Raw genomic sequence first — 25634 nt, 5'->3', positions numbered from 1 at the left:
CAATACAGTATGTGTTTAGTAATTAAATGTGCACTCATTCACAAGTTGCTGTCATCTGAGCTAACTATTAATATTTTAGGCCTTATATACATGAAGGTTTTATGGGAAGTTAAAAGTTAATCAGAAGCAGACAGTGGCTGAACAGAGGCTTAATCTGAGTTCCTTTGAAAGATCGCTGTTTTCCTCTCGTACTTATATATCAGTTGCTTGTCAATATTTTCCATTTATGATTTATAACGTATAATATCTTAGTCAGATGCAGAGAAAAATCAAGGATTTTAACTTAACAATCCTTGGCAGACGAACTTGAGAAAAATAATTGTAAACATTTTGTAAAAGTGTTTTTACTCCATTCATACATTTATTGTTCCTGTCATCAGTAACAAGCAAGTTACACTGACATAACATTAGCTATCAGGCTATATTACATGAACTGAGAACCTTTCCCTGCAGACTTGGTGCTGAATCTCAGCCTCTGGGCAGGTCCAGATAAACCCTTGTCAGATGATTGTCAAACCCTACAGAACCTTGTACACAATGACCCGTCACTCACATAACAGTCAAAGTCCATTACAACATCAGTTGGGATTAGTTGCATTACACGATGTCAAACAAACCATCATTAGGGTAAGTTGTCAGTCAAGCTGTATCTGTCACACCACCATGTTTGCCTAACTCCCACGTAGCCAGTGATGTTGGCTCTTGGTCTCTTAATATATGCTGATTAGATTCATTTACGGCAGCCATTTGAATTATCAAGATCTGAATACGACATAATCATTCCTGATGATATGCACAAACTCATTACACTACAAAATTGTTGCCATTATCTGAAAATGCTGTCAAGAAGTATGACAGAAATGGATCAAATTAAATTAGAAAATTGTAACAGTAAATCCAACAGGGGAGATGTCTCAAAGGTTATTCTTCCCTATCATCAAGTCTTTCTTAGCTGTGGCCATCATGGTCATCTCATTAAAGACGATAAATATAAACATTTTAGACCCCAACACTGTAATTGCATCGAAATCATTGAAAAACATAAAACTTTATTTGACAAAGTAGCATACAGCCAAACACTTCTGTGTCGAAAATGTGGGCCGGTGGGGTAGCCTAATGGTTAAAGCGTTGGCTCGTCACGCCGAAGACCCGGGTTCGAATCCCCACATGGGCACAATGTGTGAAGCCCATTTCTGGTGTCCCCTGCCGTGATGTTGCTGGAATGTTGCTAAAAGCGGCGTAAAACCAAACTCAGTCAGTCGAAAGTATGTGTTTGTTTGAATTTGAAAAAGCTTCAATCCCTGCATGTTACTTCTGTCAAACCTTTAGACTAACATCTAGTCTCCGAAATGGAACATATTTTACCAAAAAAATGGCTCCAAAAGCATAATCATGAAATATAATGAAAAGGAGCCCAGAGACTTTCTCAACCTGTAGTAATCTAGACTTGCCACATATCCTAGACCTGCATGGGCTTTCTGGGGATATATTTGTTTCAGGGTCTGTATGATAGACTATCAAAACTTGGATAACTTAAAGTATTTATGCAGGTCTCGTCAACTTTGACACAAATGTGTTTGACTAGATATTTTTTATTTTCTTCTTATTATGATTAGCAATCATCAGTTGATGGAGATTCGGTGTATCCCATAGTTAGGCATATATTGTTCACACATGTCCCACAGATGGGCAAGAACAAATTCTTCAACTGCACCTGTAGAGTGTAGAAAGTTAATCTCAGTTGGCAACCTTTTACATAACATATTTTGGTTACATAAGTCAGCACTGCTGGTTCCTAATGTAACATTAACAAACAATCCATATTTCATTACTGCAAAATCATTCAGAAAACTTTTTCCCAACTTGTTGGCGAGGATCAATACGTATCCCAATATGCACTTGTCGATCAATGCATAACATGTAATAACGACAAAGTAAATCTTCGCCAGGTCTATTGTGTTGCAGAGGCTGACGGAACTATACTGGGAATTGGCAACCTGTAAAGTAGCACCAGCGCACTCTCTGCAGGAATACTATTTTCTTACAGCATAACATCTGAAACGCAACCGTTTCGTAACTACTGCTGAACTTCAATCAGGTTTCCATCTTTGTAAGAGGGTTTATGGTTTAAAATAAACCTTGGATGTGTTTTTACGCAATATCTCAAAATGGTGCTGTCATCAAGAAAGTTTCAAGGAATCTTATGTCATACTCATGCTGTCAATTATGTTCATACTCTTATAACAAACATATTTTTATAGATGCAGACCTAGAAGATTATTTCTAAGAAAACTATTTCAGTCAACAAAGACTGTGAAGTTCACACAGAATCTAAAACTATTTTTCAAAAGGCAAACACATGAATAATTTTTGCTCATTTTGATATTAGGACATTGTATGAAACATCAAATTCAGGAAAATAAAAATATGTTAACACAATACAAAGAGGCAACAATCTGATAACTCAGAGGCTGACAATATGTGGGTAAACCCTTTAAAAAGGTTGAATATTTCACTGCCCACTGTCATACAAACCCTGAAGCAAATATATCCATGAAAGCCCACGCAAGTCGAGAAAATGTGGCATGTCTAGATTTCCAGAGCTGATACTGAAGAATGTCTCAGGGCTCCTTTTCATTATAATTTATATTTTTGTCTATGAGCCTTTTTTCCTGTAAAATATGTTCATTTCAGAGACTAGTTGTTAGTCTAAGTACAAGACCAGTGTTAGTTATTATGGGAGGAGAACCGTAAGTCATGCCACTTATGAACATCACTTTTCACTTTTGTGAACAAGAACTGATGCTCAGAAGGTGCCAGTGACTGAAGAACCAAAGCCAGGTGAAGCTGAAATCTTTGTAGCTTCCTGATAATATTTTAAAAACTGGAATCTCTGTGGCCTCCTGATAATATTCAGAAAAGCTGGAAGCTCTTAGGCTTTCATGATAATATTTTGTTAAACTGAATGGCTGTAGTTTTCCAGATAAAATTTTTTTTAAATGAAATGTCTGTGGCTTTCCTGATAACATTTTTAAAAAAGAAATCTCTGTGGCTTTCTTTGTAATATTTAACCTCCAACATGTTCAAGTTTAATTCAATACCTCATTAGATAAATGACAATGACCCCATGACATAAGACAGTTAATTTCCTCACCCAACAAAAGCACAAGTATCCCATCACCTCCACAAGTCTTCCATGGAACTGGGTCAGCTCTGAGATCACTCTCATGCCAAGTTCACTAATCAGTTAACTGTCTGTGGAAGTAATCAACCCTTGCATGCTAACTGGAATTCTGTTTATTGTACCTTGCCATGTGGAAATGTCGACACAGCACATTTGATGTATGGTACATTTCACATCATGGACACAGCAGCCGTTTCTCTCCCAACAAGGAAGAGCACTTAGGCTTTCCAAAGACTGGAAGTGAGGGTATTGTTAAAAGGGTAATAAGTGTGTGTGTTTTATGCCGATTAAGCAATATTGATGTAATTTCATGTCAGTGGACTGAAAAAACATCCTTAACATGTTCACAAGTGAGTTTTAAAAAGGGTATCGAGCAAAGGTTTTTTGCCTAATGAGTGAGTACTTAAACCACTCAGCTACTAAACCTTCACAATATGCAAAATTGATGTAATTTCATGTCAGTGGACTGAAAAAACACAGGGGTGGAAATAACCCATTGCCCGACTCCAGTGTTTTTTGCTGTCTGGCAAGCAAATTTGTATATCACACTGTACCGGTGTCCAGTTGATATTCCAATGTTAATTATGTTGTTTATTTAAAAAATCAACAAGAAAAACGGCCGGTATAGTGGAAAAATTATCAGGGCAAGTGATTTTACATGTGCCACTGTACCAGAGTACACTAGCAATTTTAAAGTTATTTCCACCCCTGAAACATCCTTAACATGTTCACAAGTGGGTTTGAAAAAGGGTATCGAGCAAAGGTTTTTCGCCTAATGAGTGAGCACTTAAACCACTCAGCTACTAAACCTTCACAATATGCAAAAGAGCGAATGAAGACATTGTTTCTCATTATTTCCTTTTAGCTGTTATTACCATAACTGACTATGATTTACAGAACTAGACATCACAATCAATATTTCATTAAGACATTTTATCATGTTCATATAAAAAAATGAATCTTTTGAATGAAAATACATTACTCAATATTTGCTAAGGTGGGAAAATACATGTAGTCACTTTTAGACCAAGATTTGGTCCTTTGCAAATGTTGAATTGTATAACTGTAAAAGTGGAATATTACAACAATTACAAACAACAAAATACAAATGAACGTGATCAAATTATCAGTTGAAATACAAAATCAATGCCCTAAAAAAATGCACATTAAATCCCTCATGGACTAAAAAATGTAATCAATGAAATGTTGACTACATTCTGAATTGGGGCTTCACTTGTCCAGTGATGATTCATAACTTGATGTCTCCCAATTCTTTAGCATCCCTGCTTTAACAATTGATGATTAATTTTCTGTACTGTTAGCAGGAGGTGATGGAATGAGGAAATGGGAGTTAGTGTATTGATCGTGCATCTGGCCATGGATCACTACAAAGCAATATGGCTGCATCTTCATGTTGGTGGTCCAAGAAGGGCAAAATCACACACTGACACCACAAGTGTGGGGTTTCCAATTACATGCCTCAAACAGAATAGGGCAGTCATGAAATTTGTTTACATTTTTTTTATCAAAAGTATTATTAAACTTTGTGTATATGGGGCAACCAACCATCATAAATTTTTTAAAAAATTGTTCATGTCCACTTGAACATTATGCATTATTTAACATGCATAATCAATAAAATGCACATCCTTTGTTATAGTCAAAGATGCAATCTAATTTTTCTATCAACATCATAAACTGACGCTTACATATTATTTCAGGTCTTTTTTCACTCAGCAAACATTCAAGGTCAACACTTATCCAACTTGTTTTTCTTGCCTCCTGTACCTAAACATGTTGTCAACAACAAAAAATTCTTAAAACCATAACAAAATGTTGCCTGCCATAACATTTAAATCTGAAATATGTACGATCTGGAAGAATAAAAGTTTACTAACATTGACAAATTACATTCATCAACAATTTTTAGATCAGTTCTACAATCTGAAACCGTTTTACAGTCTAAAGAAGCATGTCTGTTAAACTTCAAACCAAAAATGACCTCTGGGAAGACATTTGTGCCATGCTAATGTCACTTATCACATTTCTCATCCCAAAGGAGAGTAAGCCAAATCATAATTGATGTGCAGCTGTCCCATCTAAGGATTATCAATCGAGTCCAATAACCCATCTCGCATCGCAAACTGAATACTAGCCACCTTTCCAGGGTTTTACATGACGCGTGATTCCTGCGTATTTGACGCAACAATTTTGTAAACGACTCTCAAAATATTATCATACGAGTCAAGCTTGACGCCAGTTTTATGGGTGGCCCTCACAATTCTGTTCAATAAAATCGATTTGATAAGCAAAAAAAAGGTATTGTTCGATGATAGTTTGACTTTCACAGAGCTGTCAGATTGTTCCAGAGTACTCAGAGGAGACAGTAATCCTGGCTGTTTGAATTGAACAATGCTGTAGTTTCATTTGGTGATGTGACATACACAGTTACATACTGAGAATGATTAACCTAAAGATTTCATGACTCCCAAATATTGAAAATGACTCCCTAAAATAAATATTGTGAGTTACCATGACTCCCATTTTTAAAAGTCTGTGTAAAACCCTGTTTCTTGCAACTACCCTGACCACACTACTTCCTGTGTTATAGGGATGTGATATGATTTCAATTGTTATGATAGATAAGATAACATAAGATAAGGTATTTATTGCATAGCATTCCATGGAGGAACAGTGGCAACATTCTATAAACTACAAATATATAGACAGTAGGTACAAAGATATAGAAAACACAGATACATTCACATATAAACCAGGTACATTGTATTGAGTGAGTGAGTTTAGTTTTACGCCACACTCAGCAATATTGCTAGCTATATGGCGACAGTCTGTAAATAATGGAGTATGGACCAGACAATCCAGAGATCAACAGCATGAACATCGATCTATGCAATTGGGATACGATGACATGTGTCAACTCTGTCAGCAAACCTGACCACCCGATCCCGTTAGTCGCCTCTTACAACAAGGATGGGTTACTGAAAATCAATTCTAACCCCGACCTTCACAGCTAAGGTACATTGTAGCAATTTCACTTGAAATTAACATGAATTAAACACATCCCCAGGTTTCCTTGCTTGGTACTTATAAGCTTATATTCATTTTTTAATTATTGAGTATTTACCCACATCATCACTGACGTTGATACTTTTCATTTGGTAAACAATTTATTTTCACTCAGTATTGGGCCAAGTCTACTTGGATATTCATTTAACATGTGGATGAACCTTTTTGAAACATAAATTCATTAAAAGCTGTATTAAAATGACTTCTAATTTGATTCTATACAAGTTTAAGGCACATGTTTAAGTTGCGGTAAGCCGTATAATGTACTTTTTGACATTATTCTGTCATTGAGCTCAAATCTGCTACATGAAGAATATCTGACGTATGTTTACCACTTTTTTTAACCAATGAGTATGGGTATGGTGCTGACAAACCTAGAAACATAACTGGGACAAACCCGGATTCAAACCCACAATCATAGGTGTCAGGAATGCCCAAGGGACATAACTCTGCACAGCCTTGAGGTGCCTCAGAGGACTAACACCTGAATCCTTAATATTGTTTCAGATACAGCATCAGAATTGAGGCATATACTTGCCTAATAACTATTATAGAAAAGTTGCACTTAAATCAACATTTGTGCGTAACTGATCAGTGTCTGAAACCAAATTTAACACGTTTTATATGATTATAAGCACCTTCTTTAATCTTCCTGTGGAAAATACATTACTGGCTTATTCTTGATATGGCCAAACCATTCTTGTAATCTTCTGCAGAATTTTTTTTTTTTGTATTCTTGATATCATGTTGTTATTTGGATATCTACTGTTTTAAACTGGAAACATTCGGTGCAACATATTGAATTGGCATGCATTAACCATGACATAGCCTGACTATCTCTTTGGAAGCAAAAACAGCAGTGAAAAATATGCATTGCCATTACCTTAGTTAAAACACAAAATGGGAACATCAGACAAATTATGCAAGCTTTACTGCTGCAGGGTGGCATTAATCTAATCCAATTGTAACCATAAAAACCTTGAAATTGTTGGATTATATTAGAGGGAATATGCCCTGGGGTCTAATGCTCATTATCGACATACACCTAGATATTGCAATTAGTGCCCTGAGATAAACAGATACATTATCGATTCATGATAATTATAACAATTTATGCATCATGAAATTTTTAGTTATAAAATGACTTTAATCAGGGTTTTAAACAATGAAGAAGATGTGCATCCAGGACATACGGACATATAGACTGGATGCACAAATAATCTTGAAAAGACACATAAAATTAATTTAATTATAGTAATTATCAAATCTTACAATAAAAGCACACTGCATCATTCCTTAACATTACAGAACCGTCATATTTTCTGTGAGTACCCTTAAAATTAATATTGGGTGCTCTGGACTCCTAGTCTTCCACCATGACTTTAATCATGTGTATTGAGATTGTCAATTTGTCAATCCTACAGCTCCCATTATGATGACAATATCATACAGGGTACGCGGTGTTTATTTAACAATCCTAGAACAAGAGTACAAATATTTCATTAAGAGAATATGGAGCCAACAATAAACTACATATGATGCACATGTAGAAAATATCAGCATATTCTGAATTGCATCAAATCATGCATAACATAACAAGCATCAATTTCATTATTTTAAACCATTTCCATGCATTGTTTATGTTGCGAAACATCATTCTGATTTCCATATTTTTTATCAATTAGGATACAGCACATCTGTTCAAACAACAAAAATATTTTCATAACTTTCAACTTGACGACTTAATTATGGTTTAAGTATAATGTAGTAATTTAAATGTATCTAAAGTCTTATAGGTATAATATTGTAATCTAAAGCCGTTTGTGACGACAGCATCCTAATGATATCGTATACGGTATAGGCGATTTCATCCATGCAAAATATATACAGTACGGCCTGTATTACAGGTCCCGAACATAACATATCTATGATTACTTAGCAAACGTCATTAATTGACATTTATCCGGTATCTGGAAATGAACACCAATGAGTATATAAGCTTCCACAGCGACATACCCGTAGAATCAACAGTTTTCATTCTAAGACGTGAGTGTCATCATCGTTCATTCAGCAGTGACAAGTCAACTCTGCCGGGTCAACACAGAATCGGCCGGTGTCAAAGGACATATCTGTGAAGAAACACATTTGGAAAAATATTGTATAGGAAAAATAATACTGACCTTCGATGATCAACACATTACACACAAAATCACCACTCAGAATCGCGTGAATCCTTGACAATCACAATTATTTTCGTAGCGATAGCCGCTGTTCAGCACTTCCTTTCCTCGCCAAATAGGAAAGTGTGCTTGCGCATGCTCAATGTATGGAAATGACGTCATGTCTGTGAGGGCACCTGTGTGTGTGTGTGTAGGATTCAGCAAGGATGAACGATATAAAGTCGTATCACAGCATCTTTATGAAATCTACTGAAGGAATATTTATAGCGAAATAAACGTTAGCTTCTCTTTTGTATAATCGTAAAATATTATAAGGAAACAATATAAACACCGAATTGGTCTAGACCTTATATATGAAAGATCCAGAGGCTCCTTTTCACGAAGTAACCTCTACTAAGATTAACCTTAACTCCCATTCTTTAACATTGCACTAAGGTTACCTTAGTGACTTACGATCACCTTAGTGCTTTGTGAAAGGAGGCCCTGGACTACAGTCTATTTCCCCCCAGTGTTATCAACTATCTTCTTAATTAGTACTTTACTTAAGAATCATGTTTTTCATAAAACTATGCAGTACTGCGACACAAACGGTGTTTATTCTTAAAATACGTTTAGGTTATTCATAGCAGTACAAACAAACGTATAACCAACTGTGATCAAACCATGTTGGAGGTGAAGTCTTCGTTTCTTGGATAACTGTATACATGCTCATATTTTTCCACATTTCTCGCCTGTTTAGAATTCGTATACTAGTATGTGAAGTGAAGTAAATGTTTAATGTTATCAACTTAAAATGTATTCCTTCACCAAGCTTAATAAACGCAGAGATAATGAATTCTGAAATCAACTAACATTTAGTGAATCACTCTTAATATCATAGTATACTAAACTAATACCATAATATCTTATTATATGGTCTCAGGCAGGCATATTTTAACAGGATAGATTTTATGGATGAAAACATGTTTGTTCTATTAGGATACGATATTTCAGTATAGAGCATTAAACCGTTGTCAAACGATCGCTTCTCTCTCTGCAAGAGCTCTTGCTCGACAATACGGATGTTGTTTTCCATAAACTACATATGTTACTTACCAACTTCTAAAATTTCCAGTTGAACAGTTTAGTCATGTTTTTGGTTTTATTGCTTTCGTATGAGAACAAGGAAATTAGATCTTTGATATACTAACTGATTGCGAATATATACTCATGCCAATAATGGCTGTCACCCCTTCAATTTTTTTATTGGAGAGGGGTGTGGGTGTGGGGGGGTTGGGGTGGGGAGGGGTGACAACCATTATTGGCATGAGTATATTTATTTCTTCAAACCAGAAAACATAAGTATTTGATTCCATTTCTTAATGAGAAGCGTTCTGCCACGGAAATATACATCGATTCTAGTCACTGACATACAACCCTTTCAGGACGGATCGAAGCAACATGATTAACTATATGTCGAGGTATACATAATTCGATGATTGATATTTCAAATGTAATTTTTTGATACGTTTTAAATGACACTCTATAAGCTGGGCTTACGTGAATTTTATATGTGTGTGTGTGTGCGTGCATGCATGCGCGCGCGTGTGTGAATTGAGATGGACTCAATATGTTTTCATGGAATAAAACGAAGGTGACACCAGTGATGCAGAGTGTGAGAGCGTATCTGATATACAGCCGATTCCTGCACCATATTTACTGACATCCATTACTGAACAACCGGTTATAGCTGTGAAGGATTATGGATTATATGTATGGAGTTGATATTTTTTTCAAACGTTGGGGTTATGTCCTCATAACTTGAAAGTTATTCTACATCATCAAACATATATGTTGTTATATATAACAATAGCATTTCTCTAAGAGTTTACAGTGCGGATTTCCCGATCACAAGTGGAGACATTAGCCCAGTCAGTGTTGCAATGTCAGACATTGACGTCACAAATACTTGTTGACGTCATGTTTCGTGCCAAAGGCTTTTATCGTCAATACTTGATACAATGAATCAATGAGCATAAAACAAACATTCTAATAATTTGTGTGAATAACGTATCCGATATCAGCAGTTCTGTCGGTAAACTTGAAATTACAGACCACATTTATCGTTGTTTGAATTCACCACTGTAACATTGCTCTGAATCTGTCCAATATTTATGTAGTCATTTCATGGGTCACATAAAGCAGCGTTATACGAGTGGGTGGGATGGTGTGATGTTACGCAATATTCCAGCAATATTTCACACATTGTACCCATGAGGGGAATCGAACCCGGTTATCGAACGTGACGAGAGAACGCTTTGACCACTAGGCTACCCCTATTCCCCATGGTGTTATATGAAGCCACGTCAACCATTCTCTACTGAAACGATCTTTCTCTGTTCTCTCTGTACTAGACTTCCAATTAGTCGGAAAGCCAATATACATCTACAACGTGTGACCACCTTAGACCAATATATATTCTTTATTAGTTTTTTTATTACACAATGCATTCTTTACGCTTACGTCGGACTGATGTCGAATAGAGCTACTGGATTTGTTAATTTATCATCATAAATTAGTTTTTGGTTTCATGGAATAAATTTTCCACTCATGGTGCCGGGCTAATGTAATCCGAGCACGTTATCGTGACAGTATTATTTACAGATATGGGTAAAGGAGTCCAGTAAATTAAGAGGTGATTCGCTTCCTCGTGGATTTCAAGTCAGTGTATACAACTTGATTCATGAGTTAGTGAGTATGGTTTTACGCCGCTTTTAGCAATATTCCAACAATACTACAGCGGGGGACACCAGAAATGGAGTTCACACATTGTACCCATGTGGGGAATCGAACCCGGGTCTTCGGCGTGACGAGCCAACGCTTTAACCATGCATTAGGTTACCCCACCATCCCTGTTTATTCAGGGGGTCGGACCCCCACACACCCACCCTTTTATTCAAATCACTAAAGACCACATTGAAGTTAATATTTTGGTTATAAATTATAAATTGCAGTTTATCTAAAAGTGTCCCGACTGTCATAGCATTGCCTAAATGCCCATACGCTTTACTTCATTCATGACGTACATGTGGTTAATACTACAAAGGTAATCTTCATTGTTTTATCAGATATCCTTCCAAACAAGGCGGTGGGGTGGCCTAGTGGTTAAAGCGTTCGCTTGTCACGCCGAAGACCCGGTTCGATTCCCCACATGGGCACAATGTGCGAAGCCCATTTCTGATGTCCCCCGCAGTGATATTGCTGGAATATTGCTAAAAGCGGCGTAAAACACAACTCACTCACTCACTCAGATGGTTAGACTCAGTGACTTGGTTGATTGCATGCCACCATATTCTAATGGCGTTAATCGGTGCTTGTGTCCATCACAGGGTTGTCTGGTCTAGAACCAATTATGTACAGACAAATTTGGTAGTTGGAATATTGCCGAGTGTGGCTTTAAACACAAAAGGGAAGTAATGCAAAAAAACAAACAAACAAACAATACAAACACAAGACGAACTGATAGTGTACACTAAATGCCAAAACAAACGTTACCCTCCTACCTTTATGAATTACTTAAAAACTATCAAAGATATGTTAGAATGTATTAGTTTACCAGAAAGCTGAACAACACAGCTTTATGCAAATCACGAAAGAAATTTCTCAAATGCATTCATATTTAGGTGAAATGCATCTTTTTCAGAAGAATTAAATTGTCCTATTTTCGTCCATACCGAAATAAACCAATAACAGTGATTTAGATGTCGAAAGAAAGGTTGAAATAAAATTCTGCTTTGGGACAAAGATAAACCATTTAAAGTCACCATTTTTCAACTATTAAAACAAGAAACAACTGTTGTAGAGTGTGTAAAATTGTAAAATAATCATTCCTGGGATTTCAGTCTTTTACAACATTTTCTGCTGATTTGCATTAGTGAAAACAAGGAAAACTTTACTTTGATATTGTGAAAAAATAATCTTAAATTATCTTTGTTAACATATTTTGCTTGCAAAGTAACATTTTTCCATTTTCTGTTTACACATAGCAATATCAATCGCCAAAACGCAGCAATATTCAAGCAGTATTTGCATCCATTTCACATGTAGAATGATTCTATCGGGTATAGAGAGAGCCTAGAATACATGATATGACACACAAGTACGAGAAATAGGCCACGATTAACAGCTGAAGAGAGAGAAAGAGCCATTGGGAGGGTGCAGATGGGGTCACCGTCGAAAGACTAAGAAGTGGACGTCCACGCATCACAACGCCAGCTAAAGATAGGTACCTCCATTATTCAGGAAGGAGGGTTACGTTTCTTTTGGCGTTTAGTGTATGTGCCCATTTAACCAATGTAATATAGTCATACTAGAGATGGTACGTGCTACTCACACAACCACTGACCAAGACTGCCGTTGTGAACTAAACTAACGTTAAAAAGAAAGTACACACCTGATTCTTTGGTAAAATATTTTCTTGAAAACAGCATAAATATTTAAAAAGTGTTTGGATTCTGACTTGTCACAAACAGTGTGCAAGTGTTTCCAAAACACAACAGATATTGTACCAATTACAACATTGCTAGAAAAATATTGATGGTTTTATTGGGAATAGTCCCAAAACACAAGGTGTGTACTTTCTTATGTACGTCAGTATATTACTCTTTGATATCAATCCATGAATGGAACTGTTTGTGCACCTGAATCATATGTGTCATTGAGAGAAAAAATACGATGAAATTATACAATGTAGAAATGAATCAATGATGTCGAGAAATTTGTGCGAGAAAGTCTATATATTGAATTTGCGCATGCTGACGAAAAAAAATTGTTGGATAAGGCAGACTCTAAGTACGTATTTAGTTTTAGTGAAATGAAAAAATGTTGACTGCCGATTGCTAAATTATTGTATGTATATAATAAACGAGTTTCAATACGAGAAGCATGTGGAGGTTAGACGCGGCGCCATCATAGCCTCATTTCGAAGTGAATGTGTTTTACTGACAAGTGTACACCCCGATGCTGAATGATAATTACCAAACTTTGAAACATATAATCATTAACATAGAGATTTTTTTCTGGGTTACATCTTCTTTTTATTCTCGAGTACAACGTTTCAGGGCTTGTTCTGACCCCATCATCAGGTAAAACTCATTTTACAACCATTTTACCTGATGATGGGGCCAGAACAAGCCCTGAAACGTTGTACTCGAGAATAAAAAGAAGATGTAACCCAGAAAAATCTCTATGTTCATCAAATATCATCTTCTAAAATGCCAATCAAGCATATAATCATTAATCAGGGAGAATAGAAGACGTTGTAGATTATCCCTGATATAATATATTATTCTGGTTGACACGGTTGAATATGTACTGGTATGTGATTTCGGGAAGATTTAAGAACACAAAATACCAAATTTGTCCCTCTGTTTGAAATCATTGAACGGCAATGATTTGAACATGCCATTTAACAGTAAAGAGGAACAGGTACGTGAGTGAAGGAAGAAAGTGAGGAGTTACTTCCCCTCTTCCGATGATGACGTAACGGATATTCGGCCTATTCCGGTTAATTGGATAAATTTATATGATAATTATTTTTCATTTTCCGGGCAGTAATAAGATTCCATGCTAATGTAATGAGAAAAACAGCACAATACACTTTATGTTAGGGTATAAAATAAAAAATGCACAAATGTAAGACAACAATATGGCGGGGATTTGTTGCAGTCCCTAGCTAGAAGGAATAAAGAAACGGTTGTCATTCGATCATGATCGAATGATTTGTAGATTTATCCGTGTAACATGCTTTTACAAGAATATTTCTGTTAGTCTATCAAGGTATCACCATGTGTGATGTCTGCTCAGACGTGCTGGTGCTTCTTGAAAACCGTAAGTGAAAACAGCTTCGTCACAATATTTTCAACATGCGCGCCTTTCCTAGGGGTCAAAATCTGAATAATAATCGAAACGTGCCCCCAGTGTCAACAAATTTATAATAGATATTTACTTCGCGATTTTCTTGTTTGAGTGAAAACTCATATAAAATTGTGAGTTTGCATTGTTGCGATGAGACCAATATTCAAGCCAACCAATTTTGGAAATTTTTGCCATCAATGTCTGGAACAGGGAAATAATCTACTAGCAGAATATGACTGTCCTAAAATTGAATTAATCTGCTGCATGTTCTGTACGATATATTCCGTTTTAAAAGAAACGACTAATGTTATGCCTCCCTTGTTTTTCTTTACTAATATATGTGATGAGCTCACGATATGTACTCGGATAGTTATGAGACATAGGAACGACAGACAAACGGTATAAATGTCATTTCACAAACCATCATTAACAGTACGCACACAATCCTGTTTCGATACCATCACAATCACTACATTATCTTTGTCCATCCATTAAAAATGATTTTTTATATATTGAGGAAAACCATTTTAAGATGTCAATACTCTATCATGTTTGTGTCTGAGAATCATGGACATGTATAACTGCTTGTAGTGTTACTAAAACATAAGTGATGCTACAAAAACATAAATGTCTGAAATCATTGGCAGGCATCCACTAATATATAGTTAGTCGCAACAATCTGCTGTCTGGCTTGATCAAGTCTTTGTGTCACATTGTCAGTGTAAACAAAGAAGAGAGGTAGTTTGATGAATTATTGCTTGACAAGACTACATCTTGACATTGTTAGCATCTCAACTGATGAATTAGGTGTGTAATTGGCCTGAATCTCTATATTATCATGTTTTGTATTGCTGTATTTTGTCATCAGAGGAAATCTCCAAGAATCACCAAATCACTTCACTTCTCTTCACTGTCAGTTCTTCTCTGTGGGGTAGCCCAGTGGTTAAAGTGTTTGCTCATGACGCTGAAGACCCGGGTTCAATTGCCGTCATGGGTACAATGTGTGAACCCAATTTCTGGTGTTTTTTGTGTTTTTTTAGATCTTTTTTTATTCCATTTCAAGTTGCATGTACAGATAGAAGAGTGACATGTGTTGGCATTTACATCAAGTTAGTACAGAATTGCATACACATATGAGGGTGTACATATATAGATAAATAGAAGTTAGTTTGAAAACATTATTACTGTAGTGAACACAATAGTTTGAGGAAGTCAAACTGTATCTGTGCTAAATTAAAATGTCAGAGTACCATATCTAAGTGTTGCATTTCCTAGTAAAACAACTAAATTTATTATTTTTCTTTGCAATAAACCTTTCGAAATAGCATATGTCTTGAAGTAAGTAAGTAACATTTCTGGTGTTCCCCGCCTTATATTGCTGGAATATTGCTGAGTGCAGCGTAAAACTTTACTCACCTCTAACTACAAGTGGTATGTTTGTACCATGTTTCCCTTGCTTGTTTGGAAAATATGCCAATAACTATTGATAGTGATAACTGTTAAAGAAGGACCTTTGGTACTATTTTGTGCACACAGGGACACAGGTGGACAGTTGTATATTGTGCTACAATTTTCTGTGATCAGAATCACCCCTTGATTGATTGATACTATTATTGTGGGATGTAATTCTGATTGACCTGATTATGTGTGAAGGTTTGTCAGCACCATACACATGCTCGTGGGTTTCATAGAAGTGGTTATGTCTGAGACCTGCACTTCATGCCATCCTCCAACATCAAGCTGACACACCATGATATTACTATTAATTTTGTTTCCCACTAGCCCATTCTTCCTGCATACCAGACTAGTTATTGAAGTATTCCAATCTATCACTATCTCTGTAAGGATGTCTGTCTGACTTTGAATTATTGTAATCATTATTATTTTTTCAATGATCTTTAATTTAAACAAACATTTAAGAGGGTCAAACATGTATTCAGTCAAAGTATGTTCACATTGGGGCCTGTAGAGACTGATACTGTGGACATTTGTCAGAGGGTCAGACACTATTGGGAACACTGTTATTGAGAATTCCATGAAAACTATCTCTTAAGGTTTCTCTTTAGTATACAGTGCTTTATTTATGTGTTTGTGTTGCATTTACCTATCATAATATAAGCTCCACTGTGGCCATGGGTATACAGTGCTATAGTGGTTTTACAGCATATTATAAGCTTGTCATAGCCTGAAGACCCTGTGCTCCCTGAAGACCCTGTTTCACATGGGTACAGTGTGGGAAGCCCATTTCTGGTGTCCCCTGCCGTGATATTACTGGAATATTGCTAAAAGCGGTGTAAAACCATACTCACTCACTCATAATGTAAGCTCCAGAAAGTGCTGTTGATGAAAAGTAATCTCTTTGTCCATTTCAGCCCTATCTTAACCTGCATTTAGTCATAATTGGTTTTAATTACATGTGTGTTATTGACAATGGGGCCAAACAAAAAAAATGTTGTGGTTCCGATTACACCTCTTTAAAATTTAGTGTAGGTAGGTAGGAATTCTTTTTTTTACATTTTTTTTTAGAAGTAAAGTACAAACTAATAACACATTTATCAATGTGTAATTGTTTATTCAATCAAGCTTGCGGCCATCATGTTGACTTTCTTTATCAGAAGGACCAATGTCCGTTGGTGCCAGGAAAAAACAATGGTATCTGAAAGCTTATTTTATTCATACCTCTAAAACAACTAGTGTCGGCACCAGAATTCAAGGGTCGGTTGGGTAATCGGAAACACAACATTTGTTTTTAGGCCTGGATTGAAGAAGACTGGATGGCTGTGGACAATAGAGTGTCATGCTAATTACTGGAATATGTTAATGAGGTGCATATCACAAGCAGAAGTATGTGATTTTCTTGAGGTTAACACAGATCATGCTTGTGTGTTAAATGATGTTAGATATGTTTGTTGATTGCTGTAGATGATGAGCGTGTGCATCGTGGAGAAGGCCTTCGCCTCAACAAGAGAGAGATCAATGCTGTACTGCACTATGTATGCACATGGCCACAGAGGTATGCATTTTGAACATTTTTGTTGAATTCAGTCATTCAGGGTTGGACATATCCAGCTAGTCAAAGAATGTATTGAGTAGTGGTAATGTAGAACAATTAGATTTTTGGATTTTGACTTGTCTCAGACCAGCAGTCTTGTGACCTTGTCTGTCTGGGTGCCATTGTCCAAAGCAATCTTAGCACTAAGGTGGCCGTAACTCCCATACCTTAACATGGACTTGAGGTAGTCTCAGCGTTAATGTTGTTTTATACAATAACATCCTGGGTCTCGCTTGTACAAAAGCGATCTTAGCTTAAGGTGACCGTAACTCCCATACTTTAACATAGACTTATGGTAGCCTTAGCTTAAGGTTGTTTTGTACAATAACATCCTGGGCCTCTCTTCACAAAGCACTAAGGTGATCGTAAGTCACTAAGGTAACCTTGGTGCAGTGTTAAAGAATGGGAGTTAAGGTTAACCTTAGTAAAGGTTGCTTTGTGAAAGGAGCCCCTGGTCTGAGTCCCAGCTGGAAGCTGGTGGTCCCCAGGGTGTTGAGGAATAATGTACTGAAACTGAGGATTGAAGACAACCCAGGAATAGAAATGCAATTGTTTCGAAAGGGTGCCAATGGTCACCAGACAGATAATTTAGGTGTGCCTTTGCTAAAGTCAGTGTACCCATATATACTTTTGACCGTTGTTTAAATAAATCATTAAACGTCATGTAAAACTGTAAACTTGAGAGCTTGATTTTCTGAAAACTTCATGACTGCAAGAATACTTATGCTTCATTTGTCCTGGACGTATAAGCTAACCCACAAACTATGTTACCATCCCAAACAGGATTTCCTGTTATGTGTTTGTGGCATTCAAATAGGCCACACCCATGTTTAGCTGTGAAATGAGAGTCTTGAAAGCCACCAAGAAATAATTTGATCGGGTGCCAAAACAGGTTTTGAATCATTTGAGTTTGTCAAATTTATTGCATTTTTCATTAAATGAATCATGGTGAGTATTTTTTCTATTATTTTAGTCGTGTCGCCAGGGCACATTGAAATTATTTCATCAGTCCCAATTTGATATTTACGTGCCACTGTACATAAATCTAGCACTATTTTGATCCCTGCAGTCTGTCTCAGCAGGGGTGGTTCACTATCCTGTCCCAGCATGGTTGGTTCACTATCCTGTCCCAGCATGGATGGTTCACTATCCTGTCCCAGCATGGGTGGTTCACTATCCTGTCCCAGCATGGGTGGTTCACTATCCTGCACCAGCATGGATGGTTCACTATCCTGTCCCAGCATGGGTTCACTATCCTGCATCAGCATGGATGGTTCACTATCCTGCATCAGCATGGATGGTTCACTATCCTGTCCCAGCATGGATGGTTCACTATCCTGTCCCAGCATGGGAGGTTCACTATCCTGTGACAGCATGGATGCTTTACTATCCTGTCCCAGCATGGGTGGGTCACTATCCTGCATCAGCATGGATGGTTCACTATCCTGTCCCAGCATGGATGGTTTACTATCCTGTCCCAGCATGGGTGGGTCACTATCCTGCATCAGCATGGATGGTTCACTATCCTGTCCCAGCATGTGTTGTTCACTATCCTGTCCCAGCATGTGTTGTTCACTCACCTGTCCCAGCATGGGTGGTTCACACACCTGTCCCAGCATTGGTGGTTCACTATCCTGCAGCAGCATTGGTGGTTCACAAAACCTATGACAAAATGGGTGGTTCACTATCATGCAGCAGCATGGGTAGTTAATAAAGTAAACCATCCATTAGCTGTCTGGCTAATTTACTTACAAACTGTCAAGATATAGCTGTTGCTCAAAACAATATCACTCACTCTAATGCTTCAAGTTCTTGAAAAAATTACACATGACAAAAGAGTATTCTTCATGTAATGCCTTGCCTTATAACCCATTTAGTATGTTTTTAGTTGATAGCTTGAATGATGTTCACATGGTTTAGAGTTTGAAATTGAGCATGAAAATCATGATATATAGAGAATCTCATCCAAGTGTCTACTGATATCAATTATATCAACACGAAGTTGAAAAAGTTACAAATATCCGAGGTTGCCGAGGTAGATACGAGGGTGAGATTTTATTTATCATCAAAAATCACTCTTCATTAGTTTTCAATGAAACATGTACATCTTTGAACACTGTACTACCATTAGACTTGCAGCGATGTCATAGCATTGTGATGTCATCAAGTTCATGACATCATAGCATTGTACAAAAATCTACTGTGAAAATGATATCTCCTAGAATATGTGTGGATCAATGATTGCATTGTTATATGTGACTCATTTCATGTATTTGTGATTGTTTTACATATTTATTGTTATCATTTTCCCTGTTCATTGCAACTGTGAATATTCATTGTCAGACAATGCATGTGCTGCTACAAGGATTTCAAGAACTTTGAGCGACTGAACAACATCGTACAGGTTATTCTGGTTGTGGCGATACGCTTCATCCAGACACTACCTATTGACTACGAGAAGGAGACAAACAGAGAGATACTGCAGGTGAAGAAGGATGCAGAGGAGAAGGAAGGAGCAAGTAAAGATGGAGACAAGAATGAAGAGAAGAATGAAAAGGATGATCGAGAAATGGCTGAGGAGAAGGAAGAAGAAGAGGAATATTGGAGTATGGAGGAGAAGGAGAGACTGTTGCAGTTTGTTACCAAGGTCTTCCTGATGAACTTCCCCTCCTACATGGCTTACAAACATATTGTGCATTCATCACTTGAGGTGAGATATACTGTACAATACTGGGGGCACTATCTTGCTGATACAGCATTTTTGAAAGTATTTCTGGTATATTCATCGCTTCAAGTGGGCTCTTTCATTAAATGATGTTTTGGCCTACAATCTAAACTGCCTCATTCTTTTCAATCATATGTCTACTGAAGTCTACAAATATATGTTCTGTCACCAGAGTTTTGGGTAATGGCTAACTGTGTTAATGGCATAAGCTGAATCTGTTGATGAAGATGACAAAATTAGCAGTTGTCTCAGATTCCGTGAAACCATAGACATCAGTACGTTACCACCAGATGCTTGTTATACAAGTTGGCTAGAGTAATGATCTGGTGACAAAGCTGATGTCATCTACCCACTCGAGCATTAGGGTCATCATTCAGGCTATCCTATCAATCACTTGATGGCCTGGGATAGACTTGATGTTCTACAGATTGCTTTGATATGGCTGGAATATTGCTGATTGTGGCATAAAATGTCACCCATTCATTATTTTGTTTAACCACTCACTTGGTCATTTGACAACCTGACAATTAAACAACATTGACAAGAGCCCACATTCATTATGTTTAATCTCTCGGATACTGTGTATTATTATCACAATGTGACAATTAAAACTACAATTACCAGGGCCTATCCAAATGATGGAAGTTTATTGTTAACTTTTTACTCTTACGGCAAAGACATGTTGTAATTTCTGGATACCCTTACCTTAACTTTGACCGATAAGAGGCAATGGCCAGCTTATTGTCTGGAATATTATTTGTGAAGGAGGTGACATGAAGGATTATTTATGATGACTTCCCCCCAAGTACTTAAGAAATGTTTGTTTTTAACACCTTAACATAAAGAATGTACCGATTATGGTACAAATCTTTAAAAAAAATAATTCAGTTATGTGAAATAATAGTTTTTGAACATTGCTAAAGCGGTTTCCTTAATTTGCTTTGAGAACTGGTAGCGTTCCATCCACATGTAGTTATCAGTTAGTAGTGTAGCTGAAACTTGAGTGAAAGGATAGGTAGTTGAAGGAAAGCAGTTCGACAATAGCAGTAGTGATGTAACTAGACAGGGGCATCATGGGATGGTATCACAAGGTGGACAGCAGTGTACACATTCTAAAATGGACACTTTTAAATGTAGATTTTTTACTATGCATTTCGCTCAAGGATGAACCGAAATATTTATGCTATTGTTATGATTTTTATCTGTCTTAAGACTGTGAAAATGCATCATAACTTGAACTTGTAATAAAAAAAGATAATTTTTTGTGCTCAAGTCCATTACCAGACACATACTGACAGAGAATAGGATTCCAACCTGTGTGAAGATATTGTTGTGTTTGATTATCCATAAATAACATGAACAACTTTATGTGATTTTTTGGTCCATTTTGCCAAATATTACAAAAGATTACATATGTGTGTTCACAGTGTTACGGGTTTATATATTTTTTTGTATTGCTTACCTTGATACCTTACCATTACATCCCTGTTTCTCTAGTGTTTTGTACAAGGTATCTAGTTGAATTATGCAATAGTGTTGGTCATTCATATGCTTATTGTGTCATGTCTGTGCGTCTGTCTTTTACAGGAATTATCACAGCAGGAAACCAGTGCACTCAACAACTACTGTGAAATTTCTGTAAGGACCCATCAAGGATTATAATAATTTTTTTTCTACAATATGTCAGAGTTTGCGTATATGGCCTGCATACATACATATGGAACTCCTTTTGAACAGCCTAAATAATTTGCCTCTCCACTCAATATTACATTGGCTCTTAGACCTCTTTTTCATGGTAGGATTATCACAGATACCTCTGAACCAGGCTTGAGCAGAAAGAAACAATGAAACATATTTGCTGAATATGCATATGAATTAATTTCTTACTTATGATGTGTGAAGCCCATTTCTTGTGTCCCTCCGCCATGATATTGCTGGAATATTGCTAAAAGCGGAGTAAAACCTAACTTGCTCTTATTTAAGACATGACCATAATTTAAGATTAAATTCACATTCATTCAGACTTTTTAGGGGTGTAGCTATGATTTCAAATGAAGTGCCTTGGCTGGCCAATTGGAAAGAATGGGGTTTTTTTGCCAAAATTAGGAGTTTTTAAAGAAGTTCTTTTCCTAAATCATGAGTTATTTTAACATTGAATTGTAACATTTGAAATTGAATTGGGAATTTCTATTAACATTTGCTGCAGGCTGCAAATTGGCCAATGTGGTCTTGATAACGCTCTGCTGTTAACAAATATAATCATACACAGAAAGTGATAAATTGATACCAGCAAATAAAAGCTGACACAAAGACAGGTTTCATTTCCATTTATGTTGCACAGGTGTTGTGATACATCAAATCAAGCTCTTGAAACAAAATTGTAGGTGTTTCAGTCTCATAGACTGACTTCTGGTTCTTGTCTAAAGCAAAGTCAAGAACAAAATTATGAAGCTTGTCTTGTTATCAAATGAAACCCATATGTTCACTTTAAGATCAACTGGATATTTTTTTAAGGGGGAACCTGATTTTGGAAAACTATATTTGAGAAAAATCTATGATCATTCTGTACTAAAAAAATTCCCTGCTTCTTTACCAAATTGCTGTCGGTGCCTGACGCAAACACTGATATATTCACATTAAATGTGTTTACATATGGACGTGTATTTTTATATAGTCCTGTAGCTATCGTATGAATGCCCATAGAACATGGTTTGTCCAGTATCAAGGTGATCAACCTGCTGGTCAGCTGCATTGTTAGAGATATCTTATCACAGGACCTTTTCATAGCCAACAGACCACTCATTTTCACTCATTTCCAATAGCCAATGTACTTCTGCTACTGTTATGTTGGTTAGGAATCATTAGACAAGAATTCGGAGACTTGTCTTCTACTTGATGACAGATGAACTAAAACTTGACTAGCTTGGTTATCCTTAGTTCTCTAGCTTACAGTGGAGCCCTATAAGCCTGTTCCCTATCTACTCTGTATACTTCAGTGTATGTCTGTTTATTTCAGGATCCAGAGGTGCCACTGTATCTGCTGAGGAACGTGTGTTTCTTCTGTGACAGTAACGGCATCACGTCACTACGACAGTGCTTTGAGAAAGCAACACCGGATACGCTTCCTTTCACCTTCGCCCATCTCCTGATCACTCTTATAGCTAATGTGAGTTTACAGTAGATGCTTGTCTTGGTTTCGTTTAGCAAAGTAAGAACAGATCCCTTGAATGCCTTCTTTTTGTAAGAGTTGACTGAAATGAAGGTCACATGGTCACAATTATCTTTTTCCCTCTGAAGGGTAACTGGTAAGGGCAAAAGATATTTTCGTTGTTCCTAAGTGATGTTCAACTAACAATTCAGTTTGTTAATTGTCAAAGACAAAGGAGTATAATTTTTTTTTTAAAGTTTGAAGTTTTATTTCTTGCTATGTTAAGAAACTAAGATGATGATCACTATATTGCAACATGAGGCTATTGTGGACAGGACATCAGTTGGTGACAGGTGCAGGAGTTGTTGACCTCCTCAAACTTGACTTTATTGATTCCTGGTGCAATGTGTTATCATCAGTGGTCTGACTTGGGTCTGCTCAATTTTAATGAAAACTTGAAGGTCACAAATGTCCTGGCTCATTTTACATTTTCAACATCTTGCCTGAAACCACACGACCTTGATAAGTGTTCACAGATTCTGACTTGATTAGATTTTCAAGATGGCTGCCATAGAAGTAGTTTTGAATTTGCCATTTTTCATTTGCCATTTGCCATTTCTCTACCACTTTTTTTATTCTTGGTTAATCATTGATATGTAATATATATGTATTAGGTTAATAGCATAATAATATGATATATAATATGTTTTTGAATTTTGATCCAGCTGGGGCCTTTGTCCTTGAAAATCCCCTATTGTCCCGATTGTTTGTGTTTTTTGTTCACTACCTAATGATATTGATGTGGTGGTGTTTGAGAACTAAGTTCTGTATGTTTTCTTTTGTAGTTGAGGTTATGGATGAACATCCCCACCGTGCTGCAGTGTATAATACCACTTAGAACTTCTGTGATAAGGTAGGCGTCCATTAGCTGCTGCTGCTATCACTTGACCTATATTTACAGACCGCTGTCATATAGTTAGAATATTGCACAGTATAAAACTACAATCAAATATGGCATAGAGAATTTGGTATATTTTCATTTGTAAGTGTTAATGATTATAAGCGTCATTGACAGTAGTATCTACATTATGAGCAGAGTACTGATCAAGGTTTGAGTTAAGCTTTTATAAAAATGACCCTTTTACTTTTATCCCCATTTTCAAACTTTCTTGTTCATTACTTCTATTTCAGGTACATGTGCAACTTATCCGACAAAGACTTACGAGTAGCTGGAAATCGTAGCATGACGGACCTCATGTGGGCTGCAGTGAAGGAGCCACTGGACACACACTTCACCTTCGACAAGGAAGGTCTTGACCTTGCTTTTAAGTACTTCACGTGTTCAACACTGACAATCAGACTAGCCGGCATTGCGCAGATCAATGTAAGTAGCACATAACATGTTAGCGTGATGATAGTCTGCATAGGTATTTAGAGGTTGGATAATGACAAGCAGTATTGTGGATAACTAGTTCTTTGTTATGCATTCAGTGTCCCCTGCCTTGATATTGCTGGAATATTGCTAAAAGCGGCGTAAAACCATACTCATTCACTCACTGTTAGCCATACACCTTTTGGAGTTACTCATTGCTGCTTCGTCATTCACCTGTGTTACGGTTAATAAATTTGCTGTGACAAAAGGTTTAAGAGTCCCCTTTGAACCAGCAAAATAGAACACAGACAAGTCTAAAATATTCAATAATATATTGAGCAAACAATGAGCAAGCTACAATGAATGCCAATACAGATATCTAGTACAATGCAATTGAAACACAAATCTAAAATATTGGGTCACAAATCTAAAATATTAACTCACCAGTCTTGACATTCATGGTGAGAACAGATATACTGATTGAAGGTTGTTTACAATGACAGTTGTAGAATAGTCAAGCACGGTCTTGAAATGTTGACAGACAGACTTGACGACGGTAGGCAGATGTATCAGCTCGATGACAGCAGACAGATGTGTATAACTCCAGTCATGGAATAAGTTCTACGCACAACGCAACAACCAGCCTTTATATAGCTCTTACATGATTCTCAAACATTCTAGCAAAGCTAGGCAGCTTCATTATGCACTCAGAATGTTCACGAAATCGGTGGAGCAAATGGCATGATGAAAGCCGTAAATAAACAAGATTGCCAAGGGAGGCAACTCTAAAGTGCTATCAATAAGGCGTGCCGCTAAAAATACTATTCCCATTGAACATATATGATATGCGAGATGTGAGCCACAACCCACACTCAAAACTTTAAACATTGTGACCCATAATAATATCACTTAATCAATGTTATTACAAATTACAAAAAACACACACTGAATGAGTTTAGTTTTTCGCCGCTTTTAGCAATATTCCAGCAAC

At 36.8% G+C, this 25634-nt stretch overlaps 2 protein-coding genes across 3 annotated transcripts in view; both read right to left on the bottom strand.

Annotated features, from left to right (window-relative positions):
- The window catches only part of LOC124283712 (HEAT repeat-containing protein 5B-like), a 133060-nt gene extending 124486 nt beyond the window's left edge, over nt 1-8574 (bottom strand). For both annotated transcript variants that reach the window (XM_046719728.1, XM_046719732.1), the window contains exon 1: nt 8452-8574. The gene's annotated coding sequence lies outside the window, so the exon portion shown is untranslated. The remainder of the gene's footprint in view (nt 1-8451) is intronic.
- Nucleotides 1-19044, bottom strand: part of LOC124283752 (protein transport protein SEC31-like) — a 47260-nt gene extending 28216 nt beyond the window's left edge. The window contains exon 1 of the mRNA XM_046719775.1: nt 18426-19044. Coding sequence (XP_046575731.1) covers nt 18426-19044 — 619 coding nt within the window. The remainder of the gene's footprint in view (nt 1-18425) is intronic.
- Between the last annotated feature and the right edge of the window lie 6590 nt (nt 19045-25634).

This window comes from Haliotis rubra, unplaced genomic scaffold (assembly GCF_003918875.1).
Source record: "Haliotis rubra isolate DU_JTF1 unplaced genomic scaffold, ASM391887v1 Scf32, whole genome shotgun sequence".
Classification (NCBI taxonomy): domain Eukaryota; kingdom Metazoa; phylum Mollusca; class Gastropoda; order Lepetellida; family Haliotidae; genus Haliotis; species Haliotis rubra.
The sequence above is the reverse complement of the archived record's forward strand: the minus strand, read 5'-3'. Positions and strand labels throughout refer to the sequence as shown.